We start from the raw sequence: 23,469 nt of genomic DNA, 5'->3' as shown, positions 1-23,469 counted from the left end.
AAAATTAACAAAAAGCTGATTTGGTGCGGAATGCAAATGTGACATACTTTGTGTCCGACATACTTGGTGCATGTCATCAAACAGTACTTACTTTTGAGAGGTTGTTGCAAATTAAATTTTGAAATTCATCTAATTTGTCATTGTTTTATTTGATGACTAAATTACTGAAACGTTTGCCCTGGACTGGGACTAAATTCCCTGGAATGTAGAAAAATAAACCAACCCGATTATACACGTTTACTGGACTACCCGCACCCAACCAACAATTAACCAAAATAGCCACCCGGCCTGGTGCATCCCACTCGTCTTTCAAGAATTTCTTTTACTGCAAATTAAGGGCTGGGGTATGAACGTTTGGACAGTATTTATTTTGGGACATCAGAGCACATCAGACATATCGAATTGCACTCTGAATACGAAGAATGTCATTCTGATATCAAATAATTTTGATTTTTGAAATTCCCAATTTAATACACATTTTATGGCAAATCATTAAAATTGATATTTTGATATTTAACAGTACTTGAAGTAAACTTTATAAATCTGATGATTTATACTTAAAGTGTATGTAGGTGGGATGAAAAGCCGACGATCAATTGAAAATTTTGACCTTTCAGTATTGAAGATATGGATTTTTTTTCCCAAAACACCAAAACAAATTAGGTCTTTTTGGGAAAAAAATCCATATCTTCAATATGAAAGGTCAAAATTTTCAATTGACCGTCGGCTTTTCCTTCCATACATACACTTTAAGAATATATCATTAGATTTATATAATTACCGAGGACTGTTATATATCAAAATTTGAAAAATATCAAATTTTTATAATTTGTCATAAAATTTGTATTATATTGTGATTTTCAAAAATGAAAATTATTTGATATCAGAAAGACATGCTTCAGTATTTAGAATGCAATTCGATAGGTCTGAGGTGCTCTCATGTCCCACAAAAAATACTGTCGAAACCCAATAAACGCTCATTTTAGATCCCTTAACAATACAAAACCTTTTAAGAGAAATTTCCTCTGCCAAGTTAATCTGAGACATTGCTATCTAAATCAACATTTGTTTTCCCTTCACATGGGATGCACACTTGCATGGGATTACCATCAACCCCAGTTTGCGTTTGTCAAATGTGAATTCTACTGAATTATGGTCTTTTGTTCTTTCTACTCTTTTTTCTTTGATACTTGAATAAATGTTGTCTTTTACATGTACTGCCTGATGAGAAATGGCTATTGAGGGACTATCACTATCAAAGTCACAGATACACTCGTTTATTTTGTCCGGTTCTTGGTCTTTGCCTTTAGTGACAAAATAGCATACACCTTCCCACACTTCAAATGAATCTTCTTCATCTACACTTCTATTGACAGAAACCTCTAACCATTCATTGGTGGTTGGTTTATACAGTGCATGTTTCATAACAACAAATCCACCATTACCCCCATGGCGATTGGGGCCTTGTACAACCAATTTCCCTGTGAGGAGAATGTTTCCATCCACAGTCACAGTATACACTGGCAAACAACCTATGTCATCTACAACTATTTCCCATGTGTTGCTGGTAATGCTATACCTCTCTATCATGCTTTTGGAACCAAACTCAGCTGAACCAAGGGCTATTATATGTTCTTCTAACTGATACAATATCGGGAAAAACAGAACTTTGGGCATTGGAGGAAGTACGCTCCATTCATTCTTCTCAGAACTGTAGCTGAAGAAATTGTTTTCAGAAAGCCACTTGAGATGATCTTCCATTTCTTCGGGTGCATCCTCAGTCCACACTTCATCATTGCCCCCTGCAGCATACAAATAACCTGAATCGGTAATCAAAATGTCTATACCACTTCTGTCTTCTAACGGATCAAAATATGGAGCTTTGTCAGGAATATCAGCAATTTTAGTGAGCTTGTAACATGCTGTTCCAGTGCTGCATTTTAATTGAAGCATGGAACTAGCTTCATCATAATCATCATCATCGACAACATCCTCTTTATCTACCCATAATCCGGCAGTAATAGTGTTTCTAGTAGCAAACCAATCTGGATGACTTCCAATTAATAGCGGTGCAGAAGTATCCTTAGTAACAATCAACTTGACAACCTCCTCCACCATTTCTTTGCACGCTGGTATGGCCATTATCTCATCACCAAGGATCTCCTGGAGTCTGTTAACTGGCACCAAACCAAGACGTATCTTCTTCAGGAGATCAACAGCATGGACCTTACGCTGCTCCCAATCATGCTTCAGCCACATCACTGTTCCTTGCAGAATCTGTTCCTCTGTCGTGGTGTCTGTCTCTATTTCTTCATCGCTTAAGATCTCCATCATGACAATTGCAGAGGAATTCTCTACAAATACCTGAGATTTAACAAACTTCAGAAAGTTCTGAATAACACGGCTCCGGTACATTTTTGCAATGTCTTCAAGACTACTGTGATGGTTTGCAATTGACCATATTTCAAAACAGTCTTCAATTGCAAGTTTATCTTTGACACCTCTCAGATACTCTGCAGATAATTCCACAGCTTTAGTGAAAACCATGTAACAGGCCATTTTGAAAACACCTGTAACTGTTCTTAATGAGAGAGTGAAGTGCCCTGTATATGCCAAGTCCAAGAATTGAGCAAAGCTTTCTTCAGTTCCAGGAACAGATATTTCACCCATTGTACTCTCTTGAAACCCTGATGTGAACATTCCTTGAAAGTAGTCACTTGCACAGCTTAGAACTGCTTTGTGAGCAGGAAATCTTTGATGTCCAACAATGATGGTGACATCACAGAATGCAGCCTGATGTCTTAACTGGTTAAGTCCCGAGGAGAGATGAGACAAGTGAGATGGGTCTCCTACATGTTTCACACACTGGTCATGTTCCATTCTAGCCATCTTAATACCATTAACAAGAACACATGCAGTTGTTATGAAATCAAAATGAACTAGCAAGACTTAATTGACATGCAAATGAAAGTCACATGCTCACAACAAAGCTAAGTTCATATGTTGGATTGTATGGCATTCAATGTTCTCTTGAAGAGACATTTAGTTACCTTTACTTGACTAGAATGTATGCCAGATGACCTTGTGCAGTTCTATTCATGAGATGGTAAAAAGTCAGGTGGTATAGGACATTTATTGGTCTCCTGGGCTGACTTGAGCATTTATTCCAATTTTGTTGTTGATACTTGTCCAATGATAAATTGTCTTCTTATCTGTGGTAGCTTGTTGTCCAGTCTTGAGTTATGGTATCTGAAGAAGTAGGGTGAAAAGAGAAATTGAAAGGAAATATAGAGTGATTATCAAGATTTATTTATTTGGAAAGAAAGTAATTCTGGAAATGCATAACAAACAGTTTATTGTAAGCCTACATCAATGAACAGGGCTGAAATTACATTTAGGCATAGAGACCATAGCCATGAATGCCCAAAGTAATTGCAAGGAAAACCATGTACCGTAATTACGGTAATTGCCCAAGTGCCTTTATCAAATTGCTTAGGATTAGCTGCTCTTTCACATTTTAAATTTGAGAGCTGCCAAAGAATATGCTGTGCATATTATGCATGTAAAACTGATAATGAATACCATTATCTGAGATCCATCTTAAATACAAGAGGAAGAGGGAATGTGAGTGGGACAGGAACAGAGCGGGTGGAGAGGAGAGGGGTAGGGGGCAGCGTTTGAAATAGGGCCGGTCAGCCGGCCATTGGCCTGTAACTTTTTGGATTGGCCGGTAACTTTTCTGACTGGCATCTCAGTTGTTAAGGTCAAGCCTGGCTGGCCTGTAACTTTTTGAGGCATATTTCGAACACTGGTAGGGGGAGAGGGGTGGGGTGGGAGTGGAGTGGAGGAAAGAGCGGATATGAGAGTAGAGGACAGGACAGGAGAGGAGACAGCAAAGGAGAAGAGTAATGACGAGGATGAAGGAAAGGAGAGGAGTTTAGGTGTTTTCAACTTGTAAGCAATTGCCAAGCTTTTTAGATATATGACAATTTGGCAAGCATGAAACACAATGCAAGTTTGGAACACTTGTGGGTGCATGTATATTTTATCAGTCACTCTGTTACAAGCATCATACAATGTACAGATTTGGTCAAATAAACGACCCGGGGTGTTACATTTTCCCAAGGGCGTTTATTCAATGATGAGGAGAGAGGAAAGGAGAGGAGTTTACACCACATTAGGTGTGTGCAACTTGTAAGCAATTGCCAAGCATTTTAGATATATGACAATTTGGCAAGCATGAAACACAATGCAAGTTTGGAACACTTGTGGGTGCATGTATATTTTATCAGTCACTCTGTTACAAGCATCATACAATGTACCGTATTTGGTCAAATAAACGACCCCGGGGGCGTTACATTTTCCCAAGGGGGGGGGGGCGTTTATTCAAGTTCAATTTTAGAACGATATTTTCCATTAAAATCATTAGGTAAACTAAAAACACATGCTAAAATGACGAACTATGAACTAGAAACACTGACTTCTGGCTCACTTCCGGGTTTCTGATCCAGATTTTCGCAAATTATTGATGCTATTATCGACCATGTGCGCAACTTGGTAAGCTTACTACACAAGATAGCATGGAAATATCAGCATTTTTGAAACATCTTGGTTGAAAAAAGTGGTGGGGGCGTTTATTTGAGGGGGGCGACTATTTGACGAAATACGGTAATTGTAAAATAAGACTCTTTGCACAAAAATAAACATATCTATTCCAGAGTGTCCAATCATTATTATCTGATCCTTTTTTTATTTAACTTTTTTTTAAAAGCATTGACATGCCTGAATGAATATTTATCAACTTTTTTGCATGCCGTGCGGAATCAACTTTTTTGCATGGGGAATTTTATTAGAATCATGTCTTGAATCAATTGAAACTAATTCTCCCCATACATATCAAATAATGAACTTTTGCTAGTACAAATGCTTTTAAGTATAAACCGTTTCTTATTAGATGTTTGACATAACCAGATGTTTTCTAGAAACATCTACTTTGGTTCCCTTCAAGTTCAGTAGTGATGTAGATGTGTACTTCACTGGTGAATCACACGTGGAAAGTTAATCGCGTAGAGGCCACATGCGTACTGGGCTGGGCTGTTTGATGTCACTACCGAACTTGAAGTGAACCAAAGTATAGAAACACTTGTATGTTATAGTGTATTGTAAAACCAGAAGGCCCTATCTGCAATAGCTGCCCCATAGCCATTTGGATAATTTCTGCATTTTAATTGTACACATCTACTAAAAGTATGACACCTGGCAGCTATTGCAGATATGGCTTTCTTGCCCTAAACCCCTGTCTACTTTCTCTCCTACATACATAATATTTTATGCTAAAAATACATAAGAAGGGTTTAGGGAAAGAATGCTCTATCTGCAATAGCTGCCAGGTGCCACATTTTTACATTGTGTACAATATATAATGCACCAATAAAGTATCCTTACAGTTGGAAAAATAATCACAATTTCCAAACTCAACAATATTGGGGAAAATTTGTTTTTTTTAATAGATGCACCATCTAATCCTGCACATTATGACACCACATTGAATCCAATGTGACCTCAAGAAGTAAAGTTACAAGCATTTGAATAGACGAAGGTCCAGTTTTAAAAGTGACAAACTGGCCTATACAAGGTGCAAAAAGATTCCAACAAGCGAAACAAAGAGACAACACACTTTCTCCAATGAAGCGTTATTTAAAGCAGTTTTATTTCAGTTTTACTTCTCTGTACTTTTCAAAGCTTTCATTTTATTTGTCAGTTCTTTTGTTTCAATTTTCTTTCGTTCCTTTTGTTTTAAATTAAAGTCAAATGCATAAATTAGCCATCACCACTCTCAAACCAGATGTCTAGTCTGTGGAGTTTTGAATAGGCTAGTTTGTCACTTTTAAAACTGGACTTTCGTCAAATCAAATGCTTGTAACTTTGCTTCGTGAAGTCACATTGGATTCAATGTGGTGTCATAATGTGCACGATTAGCTAGTGCATCTATTTAAAAAACAAATTTACCCCAATATTGTTCAGTTGTAACTGTAAGGATACTTTATTGGCGCAGTATAGAATGCAGAAATAGTCAAATGTGTATAGGGCAGCTATTGCCAGACCTTCTGGTGCTAATCCTTCAATGCATTATACTATGCAAGAGATCATACATACAATTCCCAACATCAACATCCAAATTACAAGCTTACAAAATAAGAACTATGTAGCAGTTGACACATATTTTGTTATCAGGTATATGGCAATTTATATTTTACTGACACATTCTCTGTAATCTGCTGTGCACAAAATACTTTCATGATTAGATTTTTTAAATCATTTTATAGCATTACAAGTAAAGGAGGAGAGTACCTATAGCTGTAATTAAAGACCAAATTAAAAAGACTAGTTTGCGTATGACTTTCTGTCAACCAGACTAAAAATGCCGTACTGCGCAGGTCATTAACCAATCACGTTGCGCCTTTGCTCTGTCGTCAAACTAGTCTTTTTAATTCGGTCTTCAATTATAATCAGTGGTAGAGTTTTGTTTCATCTTGCTCAAATTCATTTGGATTCTGGCAATGATATTCTCACCATTTACTTGGAGTGTAGACTCCAAAATCTACAAGAATCTCTTTACATTCACACAATTGACCTTTTCGGTAAATCCATAAGCCTTTGCGAGTACACCTGTGATGTCATCATTTGAGGTCATGATGACTCAGACTTGTAATGCGCAGTAACGATGTTCGCTAAACGATGTGCGCATCGGCCTGACATCAAATGACGACATCTCAGGTGTACTCGCAAAGGCTTATGGGATTTATCGAAAAGGTCACTTCAGTTGAGGAGAATCATTGTGAGAACGGATTCATGCCCACATAGGTTTTCTGTAATATAAATGAGTTTTGACCCAATCTCATGTGAAAAAGTGAATTGAATGGGGACGCTTACACAAAATAATGTAAATTATAAAAGAAGTGTTCAATGAGGGTACGGGGGGCTAAATAAATAGAATACAATATAATACTGAAATAAATCGCACACAATTTCACTTCAAACAGTATACTACATGTACAATGTACTCCGGGGGGGGGGGGGGGGGCACTCAAGTTTGGTTTTGGTAGGGATGTGCCGCTGAGATTTTGGAAGTGGACCCATAAATATACCAACATTTTTGGCCGAATTTAACCAAAATTGTCTTAGTTTTTACATATTTTCCCAAAATTTTGGCTAGATTAAGGAAAAATTGGGCAAATTGAGAAAATTTTGAAAAAAAGGAGCCATTCATATACCAAAATAGGCTTTGAAAAAGGGGTCATTGATATACCAGAAGGCCGAAAATGCTACCCATGTTTGCGGCACGTCCCCATATGGTCATTTGTACTGAGTACCTCCCCCCCCCGGAATGTACTCTACTACTTTTACATTTTAAATATCATATTTCATGTGAAAAAGTAAATCAAAAGGGGGCACTTTCACAAAATGTATGAAATAAAAGTTCTTGGGGTGCTAATTATGGTACTGGGACTAATTACAATGAATAAGAATACAATATAATATTGAGATATATACATCACACACAATACTTTTACATTCAATTAAATATCATACTGAATATTTCATTCAGTTTTGACCCAATCTCATGTGAAAAAAGAATAATTGAGAGGACGACTTGTTTGCACACAATAATGTATAAAATATTTGAACAGTTGTTGGGGTGCTAACTATGGTACTGGGGCTTTATTTATACAAAGAATAAGAATACAATATGGTCATTTTCACAGTAAAGGGTGTAACCTTTGATTTTTAGGGTCAACATTTCAAACCACTTAAATATGTTTCTGTTTACTGTACTCATGCATAGAAGCAACTTAAATTCCAGTAAAATAATGTTTCAAGGCTTAAACCTTTTGATTTCTGATAAAAAATTTGACATTTCCATAACATTTTGGCTAAAATCTAAAAAAAAATATATTTTACATAAGCCCAGAAAATTATGACATGAAAGCTGGAATACATGTGAAATCCCATTCCAAAGTAAGTCAACAGATATAAGTTAAATTTTATACCATGTTTTGCTATGTTTGTAATTGCAATTTTGAAAATTTTTAACATCAAGGGTCATTTGCAATGTAAATTTCCCAACCTTAAACACATTTTTAAAGTTTTGATTGGGTTCCTAAAATAATTTGAATGTCTAACTCCATGTTTTGCTATGTTTGTAATTGCAATTTTGAAAATTTTTAACATCAAGGGTCATTTGCAATGTAAATTTCCCAACCTTAAACACATTTTTAAAGTTTTGATTGGGTTCCTAAAATAATTTGAATGTCTAACTTCATGTACAAATACTACTTGCTGAAAGGAACCGGGTTCTTCTTTCCCTGATCTTGTGGCTTAATTTGGGAAGATCTCCATATAGGTCTGCATTTGACCTATGTTCTTTCCAATGCACATTCAGTACAGTTCTTAGCATACGGGTGTAGCAGCCATCCAGACCCTTTGCAAGTTTAGGGGTGATGGTCCATGCTTCGCATCCATAAAGCAGCACTGACTCCACTGTTGCAGCAAAAATACGAAGTTTGAAACTCTTGGTAAGAGTTGACCTCCAGATTTTCTTTAGTTTACTGCACGCCCTCCATGCTGCTGCTTTACGTAACTTGACATCCCTTTCTGTGCTTTTCATCCAAGCGCCTAGGTATTTGAAGTCATCTACCTCCTCTAGTTCTACACCCTCAATTGTTGTGATGCTTTCTCTCCTGTTATTGTAGGACATATACTTTGTTTTACTTCCACCTGTGTTAACAACACAGGTGATCATAAAAGTAAAATATTTGGCTAACTACTACAAGTTGACATGAAAAAATAGGTAAAAAATATCACAATTACCAATTTTCATGCTTTGCTTCTAAGTATTGAATTTCAGTTGTGACAAAAATTAAATTATCACAGCAAGTCATTTTTTTTTGTTTCGGAGGCTTCATGTTAACAATGGTTAAACATTGCAGAAGTAGTTTTTTTGAAAACAACACTGTTGGGATCATCTAAGCTGTTATTTTCTTGTGTATTGAATCAATGATTCCATGCGGCAGATATTGTAGATTTATAACATTGTAATTTTTTCACCCATTTGTAAAGTATGGTGTTATTTGCATGTGAAGCCTCCGAAACGGGCTTTCTTGGGTATCAGTATATTTTTCAAACATTAACCATAATATCAATTTTTTTTTAAATTTATGACATTCTGCACATATGTGATGCAATCAAGCAAAATGAGTCGGATGTCGGGAATATTGATTTTGAGATATAATCAATAATAGTATTCAACTTCCTTTGTATTTTATTGTTCTGAGCAACACTAAAATGGCCATATCTTTGGAACCATAAGTCTAATTATGATGGGGTTTTCAGCAAAATAAAGCTCTGGGAATGGCTGATATAATGATATTGAAAACTGGATTTTGATTTTGATCGACATCAGACTCATTTTGCTTGATCGCATCACATATCATGTAACAATTACAATGCAGATATCAATATGGAACACACCAATTTAGATATGCATAGATGATAATTAACCTTATTGTTGTTTCGGAGGCTTCATTTGTTTCGGAGGCTTCAATTGTTAACGGAAAGTTTGTATTGGGTCCCATTTTCAAACGGTGATATATATCTCCACGATTTAAAAACAAGTGACTTGAGGATCTACTTTGCTACATTTTGATAAATAGATTGGATGAGCTCTTTTATTTATATTTGCCCAAGCTTGCTGAACAGTTTTTTTCGGAGTCTTCAAAAAAGTTAACGGAAAATCGGCTCCTTGAAGTCAAGATTTTATAAAAATTTTAAAAGCTTGCAAATCGACTAATTTTTGTTACCCATTTTAAGTTAAGATATCAACTGTTATGAATCAAGAAGAAGTGAAGAAATAACCAAAGCTATACCCACAAAGTTTGTTAACAATTGTTAACGGAAAATGAAGCCTCGAAACGACAAATCTCAAGTCCGGTTCTCAAAAATACAGGGCTGTTCACAATTAAATCTAATGTGGCAGTGTTTACTGAACATATATGACTGTACTTTCAGGATAAGAAAAATTATCCATGAACTAACTGAAGAAAACAGCAAAACACAGGGTTTTACAAAAATGTTACTGTTTTTTATAGTTTTTCAAAATGGCAATATTAGGTAAATTTAAGCCTGCTAAAACTGAACGCAGTAACTCCCGAAGATGATTATGCTACCCAAGGTAGCTGCTAACTAGATGACTTATGTGGCCAAAAATCATGAAATTCTGTGGCTTTATTAGAACACAACGGATCAAAATGTTAAAAATCCAAAGTTACACCCTTTACCGTGAAAATGACCATATAGTATTAAGATACTACACCACACACAATTTCACTTCAAACAGATACTTCTTACATTACTTAATAAAAGGTTACAATGAATATTTCATTCACAGCAAGAGGCATATATATCTCATGAGAAAAAGGTCCAAATCCTCCACATATCATGGAAATTGTAACCTTTAAATAATGAATCAAACATTCGCTGTTGTAGTGCACCTGCTCCAAGCCTGGGCTCATACACCTGTTCCGAATTTTGATATGCCATAGGCTATGTGTTGTGATCATTTTCGATCAGTGGTTCCTAACAAAGAAAGCATGAGCCAGTTGACCTAGTATAACGGTCATATTCTAACGTGCACTACGACAGCGAATATGGCCATGTGTCTGGAGGTGGTCATCATTTGCGATTCATCACTATTCACTACATTTTGATACTTGCGCATCTGTATCTTGAATCTTTAAAACTATACAGACCCAATAACAGCAAAAGTATACATTTTTGAATCCCAAGGAATCCAACTGTGCAAAAATCAAGTTGGAATAATATAGGTGCATAAGAAAATATATAGGGTAATATATGAAACACCCACAGAATTAGAGAAGGAGAACCGGGACCCCCTATACCGCCACATGGTCAAATCAAGTGCGTCTTTCAAATGCGCCCATCATTCATGTCGCGCTTGCATGACAAAGAATGCTTCGAGCACATTCCGAGGGAAACCGAATACCCCCAATTTTTGATCCATGTCTGTATCAAGATGGTGGTCGAGTCCTGGTTCTCTGGTTTTAATTATGTGGAAACACCTCAAAAGAAATCTAATTTTGTTACAGGCCATACTATCAGCTTTAATAAAATGCACAATTTTGCTATGTTAGGATTGACCAACAATGTGATACAGGGTGAGAAAAAAAAATAGAATGTTTATTAACCGAATGTTTGTTACATTTTTTAAAACATTTTCTTCAGTGTATTCTATATAACTAAAACAACATATAATATTGGATTCCTGTGGTAAAAAGCTTTCCAAAAATTTAAATACTTTTCCTATCTCAGGGTGTATAATTCTCTCTTAATATGCATGTTGTGACTGAAAATCATGGTAAGTAGTGAATAGGGAAAAATTGTGGTGCTTCTGACTTGCGGTTTTCATGAATAGATAAAATTAATAGCTGAATATGAATAATGAATGATACATGTATACATGTAAACATTCATTATGCTTTCAAATCAGACCATATTTAACAGCGCTCTCTAGCTATTCTTTTGATCAAGAAAATCACAATTAGTTCAATAGACCCCCCAAAATGATGAAATTTCTGTTCAGATGCATCATTTGTGACTTTTTTTTTAAACATTAAAATTACCTGATCAAATTCTTGTACATATGTATGTACATTGTAAATGTGACACGATCTGGTCCATGGGTGCCAAAGGCGGCAAATTTGAAACTGAGATAAAGGTCAAAATATGGAGCAAAAAACAATAAAATACGTAAGAAAATAGACATCAAAAAACTTCATAACTTTAGAACCAAGTAAGCTAGAACTTTGGTGTTTTCAGTAAATGATAGGCTATTGTATGTATAATGTAATAATTACAGAAACTCAATTTTTAAATATGCCTCCTTTGGCCTCCATGGATCAGATCATGTCACAAATAAGCACAGCAAATGACTGATGCCTGAATGGTTATTATTTATCACCTGTTCTGCTTGGGAAATGTTATTAGATTTATACTTGATTCCATTGAAACAAATTCTCGAATATCAATATAATGACTATTTGCAAACTAGTAGAAATTGTATTTGAATGAACACAGCTGCCAACAGCGTGACAGTAACATGCGAGAACGCAGGGCCTCGACTTCTACTTTTTACGTTAATTTAATCAATAAGTTAACACTGTATATTTCATTCACATGAGGCATTTTTCATGAAAGGGGTCCAAATCTTCCACATACTAGTATTCATGAAAATTGTAAACCTTAAATGAATCAAACATACATGTATTTATATACAATGTTATTTTACTTTATATTACACAGTACAGAAGATAAACACCCATCCCCATTTAGGTTGACACACTCAGTATCAAATGGGAAGCATTTATAATCCAATGTACATATAGGACATTTGAAACGACTTTACTTAAAAAGTGATTATAGTACAGGGTATAGTTTTCTACAGAAGATACAAAAGATAAAAATCCGCATACATAATACCAAATGGGAAGCAATTTTCATTATCATCCATAAAAGTTAAAGTTAAATCCTTCCCAAGCCTTTTGGCCCATTGGGCGGCACTTATCTCCATTTCATAACCCTAGGCCACATGTCTGCAAGCAGAAAAGCTACAGCAGGGGGTTAGTCCACATGGTACAGTAGCTCCATGTGTTTAACTTTCCCTACTCCATTCTTTCAATGCCAAACGCCTGGCAAGAAGGCAGTAGGTACCATTTTTAAAGCCTTTGGTATGGCCCGGCCGGGATTCGAACCCGCGACCTCCTGATCGTGAGGCGGACGCCCTAACCACTAGGCCACCACGCCGGTGTCACCATAGGAAATCTGAAATCTGCTTAAAAATGTAGTGTAACGAAAGATCACACACTTGATGCACAGTACAGAAGATTAAAAAAAACATAATAGATTGGCTCACTCAATACCAAATCGGAGGTATTTTATTAATAATCCATACAGGAAATCCCTAATCTGCTTAAAAATCTAGTAAATGAAAGAAGATGCACTTTTTGAAGAATTAGCCACAATCTGCCTCAAACTCTGATAGTGATAATTGCAGCTCTTTGCTCAACCTTGGCATTTTTGGCTCCCTAGCCTATAGTTTGACCCAACAAGTTTCCTAGACCCCCCCAAAATGTTAAAATTTCAGTTCAGATGCCCTTATTTGTCGAAAATTTATTATCACGTTTCCACAAGGTGCACCCCTACCAACATTTAAGCCCAAGTCGATGGGAGGGTACTCATCAGTAGCAATGATCATACAGGGGTCACATTTTCGGTTATTTGGTATATATATCAATGACCCCTTTTCTACGCCAATTTTGGTATAATGATGGGTCCTTTCTTCCAAATTTTCACCCCAAATAGCCCAATTTTGCCTAGGTGCAGACAAAAACGAAACCATCGCTATCAGAATCACTATCGGCATCGCTATCAACAATGCTATTAGCATCGCTATCAACATCGCTATCAGCATCGCTATCAGCATGATCGCTGTCATTATCGCTATCAACATTGCTATCTACACTGGCATTTGCTTGTTTCCCCTTCCCATGGGATACACACTTGCATGGCATTGGCACCATACCAAGTTTGCGTTTGTCAAATGTGAATTGATCTTCAGTCTGGTCTGCTCTTCTAACTGCTCTGCAAGCATCCGTATCTTCTTTCACAGTCTGTGCAATCATAACTGAAGGCATGTCACTCTCAAAGTCGCAAAGAACCCTCTTCACTTGGTCAGACTTCGTGATTAGGTAACAGATATTGTCAACCTCGACAAAGTGTGAGATTTTCTCCAACTTTGTGTTAGAAGAAACATTCAACCAGTGATCTTTGGCTGGTTTGTACAGAAAAACTTTGACGGTTTGCCCTATTGTTGTGGAATGTGTTCCGACACGTTTGTCGAAAGTCAATACTCCTTTCACCAACAGATTTCCATGCACCTCAACAACATTAAATGCAGTAAAGCCCAGCTCTTTTCTAACAACTTCCCACTTGTTTTTTGGAAAACTATACCTTTCCATTATGCTCATCATGTCAGGATCATTTTCCGCTACACCGATTGAATAAATACATTCATCTACCTGCATCATGAGGGGACCGTGTCGAATTCGAAGCATCGGTGGGAGGACAATCCATTCATTCTTCTCAGAATCGTATCGAAAGAAATTGTTTTCGGCAATCCAGTCGTAATTCTGAAATATCCGTCGATTTGTTGCGCTAAACTCTTCAAAGCGATGGCCGCCTGCTGCATACAAATGACCAGCATCGGTAACCAGTATTCCAATACAATATTCCATTTGATCTGATGGTATATAGGCAAATTTGTTTGGTACATCACCCAGTTTGGCAAGCTTGTAACATGCTGTTTCGGTACTGCATTTTATTGAAATAACAGAACCCGACTCACCACCATTTACATTTTCACATACTGCAGCTGTGATGGTGTTTCTGGTCGCAAACAAATCTGGGTGACTCTTCATCAATTGGGGTGAAGCTGTATCCATGATATCACTCAACTTGCCAACCTCCTTCATCATTTCTTTACACTCTGGTATTGCCAGTAGCTCATCACCAAGGATCTCCTGGAGTCTGTCAACTGGCACCAAACCAAGACGTATCTCCTGCAGGAGATCAACAGCATGGATTTTACGCTGCTCCCAATCATACTTCAGCCACATCACTGTTCCTTGCAGAATCTGTTCCTCTGTCGTGGTGTCAGTCTCTATTTCTTCATCGCTTAAGATCTCCATCATGACACTTGCAGTGGAATTCTCCAGAAATGCTCTTGATGTAACACACTTCAGAAAGTTCTGGATAACATGGCTTCTGTATATTTGTGCAACTTCTGAGAGATTATTATGATTGCTTGCAATTGACCAGATCTCAAAACAGTCTTCTACTGCAAGCGAATCTTTGACATCTTTCAAGTACTCAGCACATAATTCTACGGCTTTGTTCAAAACCATGTAACAGGCCATTTGTAGAATACCTACAACTGTTTTTACTGAGAGAGTGAAGTGCCCTGTATATGCGAAGTCCAAGATTTGGGCAAAGCTTTCTTCAGATCCAGGAACAGTTATTTCTCTCAATGTACTTTCTTGAAACCCTGATGAGAACATTCCTTGGAAGTAATCACTTGCACAGCTTAGAACTGCTTTGTGAGCAGAAAATCTTTGATCTCCAACAATGATGGTGATGTCGCAGAAGGCTGTCTGACGTCTTAATTCGTTAAGTCCTAATGAGAGATGAGACAAGTGGGATGGGTCTCCCATTTGTTTTACACACTGGTCTTGAACTGACATTGCCATCTTACCATCAACAAGAGTAAGATGTTTAAAAAAATCAAAATTAAATAAGCAACATAGAACATGCAAATAAATGTCTAATGCACTGTATAAATATGGAATAAAATGTATATTTTCCGAGCCAAGTTAAGCAATTGCTTTGACGGATTTACATTCGTCAAGCACAGATTTACCAAGTCCTGAGAGAGCAATCCGTTAACTTGTCTAGGTAAGAACACACACCTTATAACCTAGTACACTTCTCTGTGCATATCATGACTGTTGGTCTGGTGGCATGTAAGGCTTATTGGTCTCCTTCGCTAACTCGTACAGTTGTTCTAATTGTTGTTGTTTAAAACTGTCCAATACAGAGTTGTCTAGATGTTGTCCAACATTGACTGGTTTCTGATCTGCAGATGATGGCAGTGCAGCATTGACTTGTTCACTTAGTGTGTCTGCATAATTCTGAGGGATAAAATAAACAGAAAATAGAGAGAACGAATGAGTGATTGCCAAATTGCAAAATTCTGAGCAAATGCCCAGGCTCTCTAAAGTTTGTTCGGCTATTGAAATAAAATGGTGCGCAGGCTGTTGGACGCAATGCTTACGCTAGGCGTGCATTGCATAATGTATGATTAGCGCATGCTTATGTGAATATATGCCAGCCTGAGTTGGGACTTTATTGACGCGCGCACTCCACGCAGTAACAAAAGCCTTATATAAGCCGAACAAACTTTAACAAATGTCCCCCCAAAAAGGAGCAAGTAGTGGACGGATTTTAGAGAAGGTTGAACCCGAGACCTCTGATTGTAGTTGGAAGTGTTTGTATTGATCGTCTATGTAGAAAGAGTGGGTGGGATAAAGAGTTGAACTTCCAAGTCGTACTTTATAGAGATATATGATTAGGATTGTACAACGACAACATGTATAAGTCTGATATAGTTGTAGCTGTTACTATTGGCAAAAGTCAACTTTCAACTACATGTACATACATGTATGACTTTAGTAAAAGTCGACTATACAAAATGTACCTGTTGTGTCAGCAAGATACAAATTTAAGACAACTTTAAAGTTTGTCAAACAGGTTGTTTTGACATCCATACATAAGGCAAAAAAATTGTTTGCTTGCCCTTCAGTGGAATTTTTGGGGTGGGTTGGTCAGAAAAAATATCTTCTTTCTTAAAAAATGATAATGTACAGGCCTGTAGGCAATGAACATTGGTCATGTGGAAAGATACATCTACACTTCACTTCGGACCTTGTAAAACACAAGATACACCATAGAAATTGAATTGATTCAATTAGAATGACTGCCTACTTACATGCATAAAGACACCAAGTTTATTGGAAACATTGATGCAGGAATGGACAATTATAAATTTTATAATGAGTTTACATGTACAATACTGATTTTGTTCTTCTAAAAGGAAAATATTGCTTGCCAACTTTAGCTTGGAAATGAAATTAGACACAGAAAAAGTAATAAAAAACACATAAAATTATAAACTAAAAACGAAAAAAAAAAAAAAATAAATAAAAATAAAACATGCCTACACTGATTTTGGTCAATTTAGGGTCAGTCAGTGGAGGGCAAGCAAACATTTTTTTTGGCCTAATGTTGCTGACATTGTTTTTTATGTACATAATGTACAAGCTTAACATTGTGATCATTTGTTGCATTGTCACATTTGCCAGCTCAGTTAAGATTAATACCTCCATTAAGATCCATATGTTGATTTGTGTCTCTTGGGCATGAAAGTTACCTTTAGATTTTACTCAAATTATAAGTTCCAAATTGTTGTAATTTTGTGCTGACTAGTTAACTGCTAAAAAAGTCCTGCAACCCTATAATATATGATACATGTATACTATACTTTAAAGGAGTATTTCGTGATCCTAGCATCCTCTTTTTATGACATTTTTTCAGTAAATATCCACTAAAAAAGCTTATTATCAAAATTTCAGGTGATTCCGATTTTGCGAGTTATGCATGGGCAGCATGATTATGTGCATTGCACTGCTCCATAGACAATGTGTTGTAATTTTGTTTGGGTATACCAGAACATAATTCAAATTTCACAATATTTTTGCTGAACAACTTAATCTGGAAGAATTTTTTTGTACAAAAGCATTACATGTTTGTAACCAGAGGTTATTTCCACTGGTATAAAAATCTAAACTTTTTTTGAGAAAAGTGGGGGGGATGATGATGTGGATCACATGCCATTTTAATTAGCATCTGGAAATTAGATCTTATTCCCTTACCGGTATTGTTTTTGCTCTTTGATATGGGTGCAGGTATTTTGATAAGAATGGGAAGGGGTTCACCTGAATGGGGTCGCAAGGCCATACAGGACATTCCTCGTTAAATGTGTCAACTGCCTGTATGTGGGTTTCTGACCAAATTAACCTCATATTTGGCCATTCTAGCACCAAAGTGCAAATTTTTGTATGCTCAACATACCGGTACAAGTAGTCTCAACATACTGTATAATATGGTAACATAGAATCTTACTATAAATAGGGGAATGTTGTATCTATGTGAGTCCATCAAAGGCTCCGTCAGTTTTCATCCAAATGTCGCCAAATTCATACGGGAGATCGAGGACCATACCGAGACGCAAGTGAAGAAATTTGGTTGAAAACGGGCAAGAATTGGCCTCAAAATCAGTAAAAAAGTGAGTTTTTCGGGCAATTATATAGCGGTTGTTTGTTTACAGGCTATACCAACCAACGCGTCCACATGTCTAGCATAAATCGCGCCGTCGTTAGCGAGTCGGCGTATACGACGCGCGGCTACTTGACTTGCACGCACAGTGTACACGGGTGCCCATAGCCAACTTGCGTACGGGGTTATGGTTTAGGATACGGGATGGGGTTAACAAATCGTAAGAATACGGAAGCAAAGCTAAAATTATGAAAAAACAAATAAAATAAATAAATAAATAATTAAATATGAAAAAAAGAAAGCTAAAATAATAAGAACAGAATTAAATATATAACATGTAAATGGGAAATCACGAGGGAAATGTAAGAAAATGCACTCTCTAAATTCCAGGGACTTATTAGAAGGACAAAACTCAAATCTAATGGATTTAAATTTTACTCTAATTAAGATTTGAATTTTAAGTCTTTTCAAAGTTTTGTCCTTCTAATAAGTCTCTTAGACTTATTTTTAAATCTTAGGAATTTAGAGAGCAGGTTTATGGCAATGGGGTTAATAAATAAATAAATAAATAAATAACATATAGAAACGGAAAATTACAAGCTAAGCAGCAACTATTTAAAAAAAGGGGGAATAGATGCACGTAGAAGAAACTGAAAAGGAAGAAAGAAGCAAAGAAAAATGAAATGCAAAAAGGCACAGGTCTAGAAAAAATAACATTTACCTTTTCAATAAGAGTCTACCTGTTCATTAATTCCTCCTGTTTGAGTGAACGCTCCCATTTACTCAACTAGCGGGGACCCGCGCGAAGCGCGGGTGTCCCGCTAGTTCCTACAAATCTTAAACATATGGTACCCGGTACTGAATATAAATAGAAATGATGAAATGAGTGTAACTGTTAAAAGATCATTACCTACCTTCCATTCAACCATAAATTTTGCAGCTTCATACGTTGGGACGTCTTTGTGTCTTCTGAATTCCGCTTTCATGTACTCATCTCCTACAGCTTGTAGCTCTAATGGCAAAGATCTGTGTAGCACCAGGATTCTCTTATACAGACTTCGAACAATTGATACATGAGCACTGGACATGTCGATGTGATCCTGCGAGTGATTGTGTAAGAGATGACAAACAATTTAAAGCTGACATCATATTTGAATATTATAATAGACTTAAAGTTTGTCTTCCAAAGTTGAGGACTTCTTGATCATTATCACTTCAGTCTTTTAAAGCGCACAAATGAAGAAAACCAAATCAACTACTACAATGTTTAAATGTTTCCCTCAAAATTCCCTACAGAGTGTCTTACAGAGCACCTACATGTACATGATGATGTAGCTACAACATGTCAAGATTGATGGCATTAATGATTAACAGTATTTATGCACAATGTTTTAAAGAGAGGGGAGCCATCAAACTGATTGACAGGAAGTGTCATCAGGGGGGGGGGTGGTGTATTGTCAACATAATTGTGATTGATGACAGGAAGTCAGAAAAACAAATTGATTGGGTTATTAGCCCGGGGTTATTAGACCTTCCTGTGAGAACAATAAATGTTCATTTATTCACAACAACAACATACTGTACTGAACAATTTTCTGTTCCATAGAAACAATGGTTGGAGAAAATTTGGGTGACTTTTTCATTAATATTTGACCAGTGATTCGGGCTGAAATTTGTTGGATTCTTAAAAAAATTTAAAAAAATAAAAAACAGGCACACACACACCCCCACTTGAGTTTTCTACACCCTAAACTTTACTCCCATAGAAACCAATGGTCAAGAGAAAAATTACATACAAAGATTTTATGGCATTAAACTTCACTAACAGTAACAATTGTTTTAAAAGAAAATTGGTGATGATTTCGAATGTATGGAGAGCTGGTAGGGCCTACATATCTAAACCAGACTTGTCTTGTCAAAATTTTGTCAAAAGCCATACTCACAATATATTATCACATACTAGTGAGTCACTCATGAGACGGAGGTTTTTTTTTTACTTGGAATTTGCTAATCAACTTTGGATGCAGGTGATTCATTATACATGGTTTCTTTTTTTGGTCATCAACTCTAACTGGCTTTTTGCAATAGACAGACATGCACAGGTCTCGAGATTACTCATCTGTAAGATTGGATTCATATGTCTCATGGGGTACAGGGTGACCCCAAAAATGACAAAAAACATGATCGGTTGAATAAAATAGCTACATTAGGTGCCCATAGCATTTAGCATTAAGGAGATAGCTCAAATTTGACATTAGATTCTGAAAATATGGCAAAGAATAAGCCTAGATTCCAATTTTCAGCTGTATGTATGTTGTTACATGGATGAGACAATCGCACATATGAATTTAGAGGGATTGTGATACATGTAGCAGTTCCACATACTTTGTAGAAAAGCTGCACTATCATAACACTATGCTATTTTGTTTTTTAATTGATGCATTACATGTTGGCTGAATATTTTTGATGAAAGTCAATCTTTGACAAGATATAACTTTGCTTCAGAAAGTGCTTTGACCAAACGGTTTTCAGTTTTGGCTTTCTTTACTCAAGGGCTTTAATTTGATATGAAATGATGCAGTTTGAATGTTGATGGCAAATTTGAATTCACCTTTCCAGTGGCGTAGATTTCTTTTTGACATAGGGGGGGGGGATGGGGTTGGAATTTTTTTATTGAGATATAGATTATATAGTAAATCCGACACCTTTTGGCGACATAATAAGTTTGTAGTACAAATGTGCGCTTAAAGCGCGCGAAAAATATTGTCATTTTGAAGCTAAACTGATGAAATATTGTTCAAAAGTGGAATAAATTTGTGTGTAAAATTTTGGGGTTTGGGGCTAAAATTATGGTTAATTTGGTCAGAAACCCACATACAGGCATCAACATTGGGGGAATGATTGTATGGACCACCACCCCTGGCAAAATATTGGGGGGGTAAACCCCCCCATCCCCGGGATCTATGTGTCGTCTATGCACCTTTCATAGTCTACAATTTGGAACTGCAGTCCATGAGCATTATGCAAATCATGCATCCGTTAGACTCGCTTGCCAGCCTCGTGTCCGCTGTTTGTACACAGAGACTAGCTTTTGCCATTTTGTGTGTCAATGGTAGGCATGTTCATAAAATTTTGAAATTTAATAAATTCATCTTAAAATTGCTTTCATTAAAAAGAGAATCATTTAACTTAAAAATGAGGGGTCAATCATGTATTGTAGGCCTATAATTAGCAATGTTATGCCGTATAAAATTAATATTTTGGTTCTCGTCCGGAGCATTTTCATGAATTGATGAGGGAGGGAGGGGTGTTTTTTTTTTCAGTGTAAAATCAGCATTGTCTGTAGTTTTCGGTCTTTTCCAACAGTGCTCGAGGAAACGATGAGGCACTTTTTTCTTTTTTTTTTTTTCAAATGTGAGATTCTGAGGTATAAACCCCCTAGAGTACCACAAAAAGACTTGGAAGTGGTCCTTGTTCTCTAATAAACTTATTTATATGTATGAAAAATTCATAAATCATTCCAAAGTCTAAAATAATTGAAAAATCTAAAAAAAAAAAAAATCTGACAAATCCCAGAAATTGAGGAGGAGGGACGAGAACCAAAACATTAATTTTGTACGGCCTTATGAGGAAAAGTATGCTCGCCTGAATGTCCCAAAATGGGCCAAATTGTGTGTGCCCAGCATTATCAATGGCTGCCTACATATGTATGTCATAACATGTGTGTATGTATTTTATGGCTAAATTTTTGAGCATGAAGGGCCATTTTACAAAACTTTCGCAAATGTTTCATGAAATGTGGCTTTCATTACTTGATAGTATCAAATATTATTCAAATGCAGATTTTCTAAAAATCATGCAGGTTGGAGTTTTGAGGGTCAAAATCCAAATTGTCTTCATTTTCCTATTCATTGGATTACACAGTTAAGACAGGATCTTGGATCACAACTAAGCTTAATGAAGCCCGCCCTCACATGTTCAAAATGTGATCATGTCTATCAATGGGATTTACACACTTAACGTTTTGCGCAGCTCAAACATTTCAACAATTTTTTTTGCAATTCAGTCAATTTATATTAAATTGGTACTCACATATCTGATCTGCAAAAGATTCATAGTATTCAATGTATCCAAGTAAATTAAACTTGGTATTTCTGATACATAAAAGGTAATTTCCAAGCCGTTGACCCCCCTACGTCTGACGAGCGTGTTCGGTGATGAAACAATGTAAGTCACGAGATGACCATGATGACCCACCTCATTTACAGCCAGTTTCTGTCGTCAAGTCATGTTCGCGATACAGCCATGTTGCACTCTGAGGGCGAGACTATCGACTAATTGGTGACGTCGATAACAACGAAACAAAATGGCTGGTAAAAATTTAAAAAGTGTTTCATCGTGACGATCAGAAACCTCAAAAAACATTTTTGACTGCGCTGGATATGCTAACGATATACAGGTACATTGAAGGATATAAATTGGATGGTAAATAAGCCAAATGTTGCAAGAAATCTACTCGCTAGATTCCTATAAGCGCTGAGCGAGCTCGCAAAAAAAGTACCGTCCCGACCATGCAATGTAAGTAACTAATATTGAAAACGTACTACTACTAATGCACAAATCAATTGTAGTCCCGGCCCCCCGGGGGCCGCGGATAACAGGGACCTACCCGGGGATGTAATTTTGGAAACTGTTACAAACATGCATGCATGTTACAGTCCCGGCTTAGTCCCCGCAGGGCGGGGCACTATTTCTGTGTACATCCCCTGCCAAGTCCCCGCCCCCTAGCCCCGGTGCACCATGTTCAAAGTCCCCGCTAGTGTTCCCCCCGCATACGACCCGGCACAGTTGTGAGTACTCTTCTATTACGTCCCGGTAACACTCAGGGTAGATCCCGGACCTGGCATGTTTGAGAGGCATTACATCCCCGTACACTCCCCCACTACGTCCCCGCACTGCGGGGACACATTGAGCTGTTACATTCTCTTGGTCGGGCTGACGTCACAAAGGGGAAATAGCCTTGTAAAACCAGTGTGCGCATGTGCAGCGCATGTGCAGTTCCCCTTTCTCGAGCTGGTTGCTATGGGCGCGCTTGTGCAAAGGGGACGAAGGGGACAATGTTCCCGGATGTCCGACCGAGTGAATCCCTGGCCAAGTCCCGGCTCGGACCCCGCTATTGCCAGGCCCCTGGGGGGCCGGGACTACAATTGATTTGTGCATAACCATGCGTGATGAATCAGTAAGCTTAAAAATGTTGATGATCTGCAGTACAACATTTTAACTTTAACCAGTCGCCAGAATACAACAGAAACTTACTAAAAATTAAGTAGATCATTCCTAACAGGACTTCAAAAGAAGATTCTTTTGATAAACCACTCGTAATCCTACGATATTCTCTGCCATTCCTTCGTATGCGACAACCAGAGATGGTGATTGTACGTAACA

The 23,469-nt window shown here is 37.1% G+C and overlaps 2 protein-coding genes and 1 non-coding gene across 3 annotated transcripts; all 3 read right to left on the bottom strand.

The window, feature by feature from the left end:
• Window positions 1-1,023: 1,023 nt before the first annotated feature.
• LOC140143058 (kelch repeat and BTB domain-containing protein 2-like) lies at window positions 1,024-23,433 on the bottom strand. Its single transcript, XM_072165109.1, has 2 exons — window positions 23,341-23,433; window positions 1,024-3,249 (listed from the first exon to the last, which is right to left on the bottom strand). The coding sequence occupies exon 2, from the start codon at window positions 2,887-2,889 to the stop codon at window positions 1,054-1,056; it is 1,836 nt and encodes a 611-aa protein (XP_072021210.1). The 5' UTR covers window positions 2,890-3,249; window positions 23,341-23,433; the 3' UTR covers window positions 1,024-1,053.
• Window positions 12,807-12,879, bottom strand: Trnav-cac (transfer RNA valine (anticodon CAC)). Its single transcript has one exon. It is a non-coding gene; the product is annotated as a tRNA-Val (tRNA).
• Window positions 13,449-15,380, bottom strand: LOC140142986 (kelch-like protein 32). Its single transcript, XM_072165013.1, has one exon. The coding sequence runs from the start codon at window positions 15,378-15,380 to the stop codon at window positions 13,449-13,451; it is 1,932 nt and encodes a 643-aa protein (XP_072021114.1).
• Window positions 23,434-23,469: the final 36 nt, after the last annotated feature.

The sequence above is a fragment of the Amphiura filiformis genome, chromosome 20 (assembly GCF_039555335.1).
Source record: "Amphiura filiformis chromosome 20, Afil_fr2py, whole genome shotgun sequence".
Classification (NCBI taxonomy): Eukaryota; Metazoa; Echinodermata; class Ophiuroidea; order Amphilepidida; family Amphiuridae; genus Amphiura; species Amphiura filiformis.
Note: the sequence above shows the minus strand (reverse complement) of the source record. Positions and strands in the feature narration are given on the sequence as shown.

Excerpts from the sequence above, each read along its gene's own strand:
- LOC140143058 (XM_072165109.1), bottom strand. The coding sequence starts at position 2,889 with ATGGCTAGAATGGAACATGACCAGTGTGTGAAACATGTAGGAGACCCA.
- LOC140142986 (XM_072165013.1), bottom strand. The coding sequence starts at position 15,380 with ATGGCAATGTCAGTTCAAGACCAGTGTGTAAAACAAATGGGAGACCCA.